This window comes from Ornithorhynchus anatinus, chromosome 21, assembly GCF_004115215.2.
Source record: "Ornithorhynchus anatinus isolate Pmale09 chromosome 21, mOrnAna1.pri.v4, whole genome shotgun sequence".
Classification (NCBI taxonomy): domain Eukaryota; kingdom Metazoa; phylum Chordata; class Mammalia; order Monotremata; family Ornithorhynchidae; genus Ornithorhynchus; species Ornithorhynchus anatinus.
This window is the reverse complement of record NC_041748.1, coordinates 5,331,644-5,340,438: the sequence shown is the minus strand read 5'-3', so window position 1 is coordinate 5,340,438 and position 8,795 is coordinate 5,331,644. Positions and strand designations below refer to the sequence as shown.

The 8,795-nt window shown below is 51.6% G+C and overlaps 1 protein-coding gene across 1 annotated transcript in view; it reads left to right on the top strand.

Annotated features, from left to right (window-relative positions):
• The first annotated feature begins 3,805 nt into the window (after positions 1-3,805).
• Positions 3,806-8,795, top strand: part of TRANK1 (tetratricopeptide repeat and ankyrin repeat containing 1) — a 51,366-nt gene continuing 46,376 nt past the window's right edge. Inside the window, exons 1-3 of the mRNA XM_029049160.2 lie at positions 3,806-4,143; positions 4,927-5,058; positions 8,473-8,599. Of these exons, the coding sequence (XP_028904993.1) occupies positions 4,928-5,058; positions 8,473-8,599 (258 nt within the window). The 5' untranslated portion in view covers positions 3,806-4,143; position 4,927. The remainder of the gene's footprint in view (positions 4,144-4,926; positions 5,059-8,472; positions 8,600-8,795) is intronic.

Sequence of the window (8,795 nt, the reverse complement as noted above, 5' to 3'; positions counted from 1 at the left end):
AAAGCGACCCTTTAAGCCCCGGGGTAGATGGAAGTTAATCAGGTCAGACACAGTCCCACTCTCACATGGGGCTCACAGTCTGAGTAGGAAGGAGAGCAGGTATTGAACCCCCGTTTTGCAGTTGAGGAACGGAGGCCCCGAGAAGTGAAACGACTCGCTCAAGGTCACACAGCAGGCAAGTGGCGGAACTGGGATTAGAACCCAGGTCCTCGGGCTCTTGGGCCAGGCTCCATTCACCATTCAGTCAATCGGTCGTATTTATTGAGCGCTTACTGTGCGCCAAGCGTATACTAAGCACTTGGGAGAGCACAATGTAACAGTAAGCAGACACGTTTCACATAGGAAGCGTTCAGTAAGCACCGTTGATGATGATGAGAAGTTGGGGTCCTTTACAGTTCTGTGGGCTGCCAGGGTTCTACATTTCCACAGTGCCAGGAACAGACCTCTATAAATTCCCAGCTAACATTTGGATTTGGCAAAGTCATCAGACAGTGAGATCCTGCCCCGGTGGGTGGAGCAGCAAGGATGTGAAATTCCACCCTGAGGACGCAGATGGGTTGCGGTCAGCCACAATGTGTCCTGGCTGCTTTTTTTAATGGTTTTATTTTATGGTATTTGTTAAGCACTTACTATGTTCCGGGCACTGTACTAAGCGCTGGGGTAGATTCAAGCTAATCAGGTTGGACTCCTTCCACGTCCCACATGAGGCTCACACTCTTCATTCTTTCATTCAATAGTATTTATAATGTTGGTATTTGTTAATTAATGTTGGTATTTGTTAAGCGCTTACTATGTGCCGAGCACTGTTCTAAGCGCTGGGGTAGACATAGGGGAATCAGGTTGTCCCACGTGGGGCTCACAGTCTTAATCCCCATTTTACAGATGAGGGAACTGAGGCACAGAGAAGTTAAGTGACTTGTCCACAGTCACACAGCCAACAAGTGGCAGAGCTGGGATTCGAACTCATGAGCCCTGACTCCAAAGCCCATGCTCTTTCCACTGAGCCATGCTGCTTCTCCAAGCGCTTTTGTTAAGCGCTTACTATGTGCCGAGCACTGTTCTAAGCGCTGGGGTAGACATAGGGGAATCAGGTTGTCCCACATGGGGCTCACAGTCTTAATCCCCATTTTACAGATGAGGGAACTGAGGCACGGAGAAGTTAAGTGACTTGCCCACAGTCACACAGCTGACAAGTGGCAGAGCTGGGAGCGCTTACTACACGCAGAGCACTGTACTAAGCACTTGGAGTGGACAGTTCGGCAACAGATGGAGACCGTCCCTGCCCAATGACGGGCTCGCAGTCTAAACGGGGAAGACAGACAGCAGAGCAAAACAGAACAAAACAAAATCAAGGCAACATCATCGAGATAAATAGACTCAAGGGGACGTACACCTCATCAACAAAATAAATAGGGTAATAATATATACAAATGAGCACGGTGCTGAGGGGAGGGGAAGGAGGACGGAGGAGGAACAGAGACTTGGGGGGAGGGGGAGCAGAGGGAAAGGGGGACTCGGTCTGGGAAGGCCTCCTGGGGGAGGTGAACTCTCAGTAGGGCTTTGAGGAGGGGAAGAGAGGTAGTTTGGCGGATGTGAGGAGGGAGGGCATTCCGGGTCAGCGGGAGGACGTGGGCCAGAGGTCGACAGTGGGACGGGCGCGAACGGGGGACCGGGAGGAGGTGAGCGGCAGAGGAGCGGAGTCTACGGGGTGGGCAGGAGAAAGAGAGAAGGGAGGTGAGGTAGGGGTGGGCAAGGGGATGGAGAGCTTTGAAGCCAAGGGTGAGGAGTTTGTTTCGTGCGGAGGTCGATGGGCAACCACTGGAGGTTTTTGAGGAGAGGAGTGACGTGCCCACAGCGTTTCTGTAGGAAGATGATCCGGGCAGCGGAATGAAGAATAGACTGGAGTGGGGAGAGACGGGAGGAAGGGAGATCCGAGAGGAGGCTGACACAGTGATCCAGTCGGGATGTTATGAGAGCTTGTGCCAGCACGATAGCCGTCTGGATGGAGAGGAAAGGGCGGATCTTGGCGATATTGTGAAGGTGAGACCGGCAGGCCCTGGTGACGGATTGGATGTGTGGGGTGGATGAGAGAGCCCGGTCAAGGACGACACCAAGGTTGCGGGCCTGTGAGACGGGAAGGACGGTCGTGCCGTCCACAGTGGTGCCGTCCACAGTGACGGGAAAGTCGGGGAGAGGACCGGGTTTGGTTGGGAAGATAAGGAGCTCAGTCTTGGACGAATTGAGTTTTAGGTGGGGGCAGACATCCAGGGAGAGACGTCCTGGAGCCAGGAGGGAGGAGGAGAGAACAGGGGAGGAGATGTAGATTTGATAGTTGAAGCGGTGGGAGCGAATGAGTTCACTCTTAATCCCCAGATGAGAGAACAGAGACCCAGAGAAGTGAAGTGACCTGCCTAAGGCCGCACGGCAACTGAGTGGCGGGGCGGGGATTAGAGCCCAGGTCCTGACTCCCAGGCCTGGGCTCCTCTCAGAGAGAGAAACTTTCTTCCCTGGGTGGTAGTTAGAGTAATGGTGTTGATGAAGTGCTTGGTATGTGCAGAGCACTCCGCTAGGTGCTGGGGGAGAATACACTGGTGAGAAGCTGTGTGGCCTAGTGGATAGTGGATGGGCCTGGGAGTCAGAAGGATCTGATGATGACGGTATCTGTTAAGCACTTACTATGCGCCAGGCACCGTTCTAATCTCTGTTTGGTTCTAAACCTCACTCCGCCATTTGTCTGCTGTATAATAATAATAATGTTGGTATTTGTTAAGCGCTTACTATGGGCAGAGCACCGTTCTAAGCGCTGGGCTAGAGACAGGGTAATCAGGTTGTCCCAAGTGAGGCTCACAATCTTAATCCCCATTTTACAGATGAGATAACTGAGACCCTTGGTCAAGTCACTTCACTTCTCTGGGCCCCTCCTCTGTAAAATGGGGATTAAAGCTGTGAGACCCAAGTGGGACAGAGGGCCTGTGTCTAACCTAATTAGCTTGTCACTAATCATGGCATCTGTTAAGCGCTTACTCTGTACCGGGCACTGTACTAAGCGCTGGGGTGGATACAAGCAAATCGGATCCTATTGACCCCAGCATTTAATAGTGCCCGGCACATACTAAGCGCTTAACAAATGTCATTCCAAAATACAAGAAAGGAATCCAACAGTTCCCGACTCCCACGGGACTTAGTCCTGCAGCTGCCCTGACTCGTTGGACGGTGTACCTCCCTGCGTCCTTTAAATCCCTTGCTCTTCATTCATTCAATAGTATTTATTGAGCGCTTACTAGGTGCAGAGCACTGTACTAAATGCTTGAAATGAACAAGGCGGCAACAGATAGAGACGGTCCCTGCCGTCCGACGGGCTCACGGTCCGATCGGTGGGAGACGGACGGACGAGAACGATGGCGATGAATAGAGTCGAGGGGAAGAACGTCTCGTAAAAACAATGGCGACTGAATGGAATCGAGGCGAGGTACATTTCATTAGCAAAATAAATAGGGTGATGAAAATATATACAGTCGAGCGGACGAGTACAGTGCTGAGGGGATGGGAAGGGAGAGGGGGAGGAGCAGAGGGAGATGGGGGGAAAGGAGGGTTAAGCTGCGGAGAGGTGAAGGGGGGTGGTAGAGGGAGTAGAGGGAGAAAGGGAGCTCAGTCTGGGAAGGCCTCTTGGAGGAGGTGAGTTTTAAGTAGGGTTTTGAAGAGGGGAAGAGAATCAGTTTGGTCCTCTTTTCACGTCCCCCGCTGTATATAGCCCACGGAGATGTGTACACAGATACACACGTGACGTGTACAAAATACTTATATCTTCTGGGTGTGTGTTTATGACAGACTATCAGACCCGCTGCCTCCTTCCGGCCTCGCCGTGGGCGATGAGACTCCACGTGAGGAACTTGGCGTTCTGAGTCACGCCCTCCTCAGAGACACTTTTGCCCTCGGGGAGACTTGGCAGTCGCTCCCTACCCACCTCGCCCGCTGCCCGGCTCCTCCGGGTCCACGGGGTACCACCGAGCGCCCACGGGGGCCTGCCGGCCGCCCGGTGACCCGGGCCGGTGGGGGTAGCCGGCCGGTACCGGCCAGGGGACCGACGCCTTCTACCCCGCTCTGAGGTGTGGGATCGGCAGGCTGAGAGACGCCTCTGGTGAGGTGAGATGACTTTTCTCCTCAGGAAGAGGGCGAGGAGGGGTTGTCCCCGTCCCCCTCCCCGAGATTTCGAGGGGTGGCAGGAATCTGGGGCTCTCCTTGGTGGTGGGAATGGGTGTGAGGTGGAGGGGATTTTCTCAAAGACTCTGAGCTCGTCGTGTTTTCTATTTATTGTTCTACTGAACTCTCCCAAGCGTTTAGTACAGTGCTCTACACACAGTGAGTGCTCAGTAAGTACTAAGGAATTTATCGTGATGATGTTATCTTGTTTTTGTCCAGCCGTCTCCCCCATTTAGTCTGTGAGCCCGTCATTGGGCAGGGATGGTCTCAATCTGTTGCCGAATTGAACATTCCAAGCGCTTAGTACAGTGCTCTGCACATAGGAAGCGCTCAGTAAGTACTACTGAATGGATGGATGGATGGATGGATGGATGGATGGATGGATGGATGGATGGATGAGTGAAAGGGAGACTAGTTGCCCAGAGAAGCAACGTGGCTTAGTGGAAAGAGCAAGGGCTTTTTACAGATGAGGTAACAGACACAGAGAAGTTAAGTGATTTGCCCAAGGTCTCCCAGCAGACGAGTGGCTGAGCCAGGATTAGAACCCAGGACCTTCTGACTCCCAAGCCCAGACTCTATCCACTACACCATGGATTCGCCGCTTCTCGTGTTTACCAGCTCTGTCGTACTGTCCTCTCCCAAGCGGTGCTTAGTGCCGTGCTCTGCACACAGTACTCGTCCAGTTAATGAGTCAAACCGATGTCCGTCCGTCCCCTGCCGTTCCAGAATGGATCCCGTGACCTATGCCGAGTTCCTGAGAGAATCCGGGAATGAGGCCTTCCGAACCGGGAACTATACCTTGGCCATCCGAAAATACGACGAGGCGATATCCGTGCTGCTCCAGCTGTATCACTGGGGGTGAGTCCGTGCTCGGACTGACGCTTCGCCGTCTGTTTGCTCTTCTCATTTTCGGGTTTCGTTTTCCCCCTCCTAGTTTCGTTTTCTCCAAAGCGGCACTCTTCTGCTTGAGCGTTGCATCAGAGACCGAAAGGAAAACAGTGACGTGACAGACGAAAAGCGAGACTGCCACCGTGATAATAATAGTTGTGGTATTCGTTAAACGCTTACTATGTGCCAGGCACTGTCCCGAGGGACGGCTGCCAGCAAATCGGGTCGGATGCGGTCCCTTTTCCGCATGGGGTTCCCAGGCTTAATCCCCATTTTACAGATGAGGTAACTGAGGCACCGAAAAGTAAAGCGAGTTGCCCAAGGCCACAAAGCGGACAAGTTGCGGAGCCGGGATTGGAACCCGTGACCTTCCGGCTCCCAGGCCCGTGCCGTATCCGCCACGCCGCGCCGCTTCCCGGAAGACAGTCAAGCGCTCGACCGATTTAGAGGCAGGACACCAGAATCGCTGAAATATTCGTTTGTGTAGTGCGCCTACTCTTTTTTTCCATTGGACTCAGTTGATCCTCACAATAACCCTGTGCCGGAGTTAAACATCTCCGTTTGGCAGATGAGAAAACGGGAGCCCAGAGGGGTCGAGTGACTCATTTGAGAGCACACAGCAGGCAGGCTAGTGACCTGGCCGAGGTTGGAACCCAGGGCTTCCAGACCTAGGGGTTTTTCCTCGAAACCCCCCTGCCTCTTCGTGTTGATTAAATACCAGAAGCATTTCTCCAGAGCTTCTAAAGTGGAGCAGATTGGAGGCTGAAGTTCCCTCTCTTCCCCCAACAGACCAGAGGAGCCTGCTGACTCTCCCAAAGAAAATGCGAGGGGAGGACAGGTGCATTTCAAGCAGTTAAATATCTTCGGTTGGCAGTTGGAAGTACAGTTTCCTGTATTTTTTGTGCGTCACAGTGGACTGGGTTAATGTAGATCCATCTTGCTTTTCAGGCTCTTTCCTTTTGAGAAGCAACGTGGTTCGAATCCCAGTTCTGCCACTTGTCAGCTGTGTGACTGTGGGCAAGTCACTTAACTTCTCGGTGCCTCAGTTCCCTCATCTGTAAAATGGGAATTAAAACTGTGAGCCCCACGTGGGACAACCTGATTCCCCTGTGTTTACCCCAGCGCTTAGAACAGTGCTCTGCACATAGTAAGCGCTTAACAAATACCAACATTATTATTAGTGGAAAGAACCGGGCTTGGGAGTCAGAGGTCGTGGGTTCTTTGTCCGTCCGTCTCCCCCGATTAGACTGTGAGCCCGTCATTGTCTCTATCTGTTGCCGAATTGTATATTCCAAATGCTTAGTACAGTGCTCTGCTCATAGTAAGCGCCCAATAAATACTATTGAATGAATGAATAATCCTGGATCCTCCACTTATCAGCTGAGTGACTTTGGGCAAATCGCTGCACTTCTCCGTGCCTCGGTTCCCTCCTCTGTAAAATGGGGGTTAAGACTGTGAGCCCCATGTGGGATAATCTCTTACCTTGTATCTACCCCAGTGCTTAGAACAGTGCTTGGCACATAGTAAGCGCTTTAACAAATGCCATCATTATTATTATTATTATCTCCTAGCAACCCGATCCAGTCTCCTTGCTGACCTCTCTATCTCCAGCCTCTCTCCCTTCCAGTCCACACCTCACTCCGCGCGTCCGTATCGTTTTCCTAACTAATCCTTCTCCGCACGTCTCCTCTCGGAAACCTCCAGCGATGGCTCATTCTTCGCATCGAGCTCCTGACCCTTGACTTGCGGGCTTCCGACCAGCTGGCTTCCCTCCTATCTCTCCTCACTCGTCTCCCGCCACATTCCAGCCTGCCCACCTTGCTCGTCCAACTTAGTCACTGTTCCTTGCTCTCATTTCTCTCCCTCCCATTCTGTAAAATCCTAAAAAACCGTATAATCCTAAAAAAAGCAGCCCGGCCCATTGGAACGAGCAGAGTCCTGGGAGTCAGAAGGAGCTGACTTCTAATCCTCTCTCCGCCAGTCTGCTGTGTGACCTTGGGCAAGTCACGTAACTTCTCCGTGCCTCACTTCCCTCGTGGGGATACAATGCCTGTTCTCCCTCCTACTTGGGCCTTGAGTCGCATGTGGGACCTGATTATCTTGTGTCTACCCCAGCAACTTAGTACAGTGCTGGGCACATAATAAGCACCTAACAATTGTCATTATTACTGTTATTATGGTCATTATTGTGTCTGTTAAGCGCTATGTGCCGCTCTTTGTGGGCAGGGAATGTGTCTGTTGTTAAATTGTACTCTTCCAAGTGCTTAGGACAATGCTTTACTCACAGCGAGCATTCAGTAGATTTGATTGAATGAATAGAAAAGCACTCTCCCCCTCTTCAAATCTCTACTGAAATCATAGCTCCTCCTGTGAATCTTCCCTCTGCTGACTAACCTCTCATCATCCTACTCTTTTCATCCCTTCAACATGGCCTGTTGGCTACTTAAGTTACCGTCGTCGTACTTCCGTTCGTATTCCTATACTCTGTTGCTTGTCGTACCTGTAATGTATTTTAATGTCTATTTCCCCCCACCCCACCAACATTTTGTAAATTCCTCAAGGGCGCGGAACGTGTCTACCAACTCTGTTATATTGCACTCTACCAAGTGCTTAGTAAGCGCTCAATACATACCCTCGATCGATTGATTAAACAACCTATTGGAGAGGAGGATCTCTGGGCTAGATCTGTCAGTCGATGAGTTGGTGGAATTTATTGAGCACCTAATGAGTGCCAAATGCTGTACTAAAGGCTTGGGAAAGGATAACGGAAGCAAAGTCTCTGATCCTTGACCGCAGAAGCCTACAATCTAACGCGGAGAGATGGGCGTATACAATTATTTGCAAATAGTAGGAGCAGGAGGAAAACCAAGGGTAAAATTAGCTGTAGAGCGGACATTCCAGGAGGAGATTTGACAGTAAAATGTACGATGAAATATATATCGCCTTATCTACAAAAAACGGTGAAGGTGGGAATGAGTCCTAAGTGTCAGAGTTGGGTCGATTACAACTCCGGGGGTCTTGGAAGTTAATTGGGGCCAGGCTTCCTGAAAGAAGGTACGAGGGTTCTGGAGATGGAGCGGGCCCGGTCAGCCAATCAAAGGGCATTTCCTTGACCAGGTTAGTCGGCATAAAAGCGTAATGGGAAGAGCACTGGGAATCCAAGATCCCGGTTTTAATCCCGGCTCCTCCACTTGCCTTCTCTTCACACATACCAGAATTATCCTTGTTCTGAATAATCCAAATTCATGACCAAGGCGTCCTTGATGAGGGCCACAGAGTCTAAATGGTGGTTTGGGGGTCAGGCTGCCAGGTTTGGGGGGGCGGCGGCAGGGAGATCCAAAGCATCAGCTGTCTTGTCACGGGACAACTTGTCGATTCTTCCAGAGTTCCTCCGAGAGACCTGGCCGTGTTGCTGTGTAACAAATCCAATGCCTATTACAACTTGGAAAAGTGGGGGGAAGCCTGCAATTCTGCACAGGAGAGTCTGCGTTGGGACCCCACTTACGTTAAGGTACCGGGAGCCCCCCCCCCCCCATTAGCTACTAGCTTTCCTCGGTTTACCAGATGTGGTCTGCTCCTTTCCTCAGCATCGCTGCTTTGGAACGCCCATTCATTCTTCTGTTCAGTTGTATTTATTGAGCGCTTACCGTGTGCAGAGCACTGTACTAAGCTCTTGGAGAAGCAGCGTGGCTCAGTGGAAAGAGCCC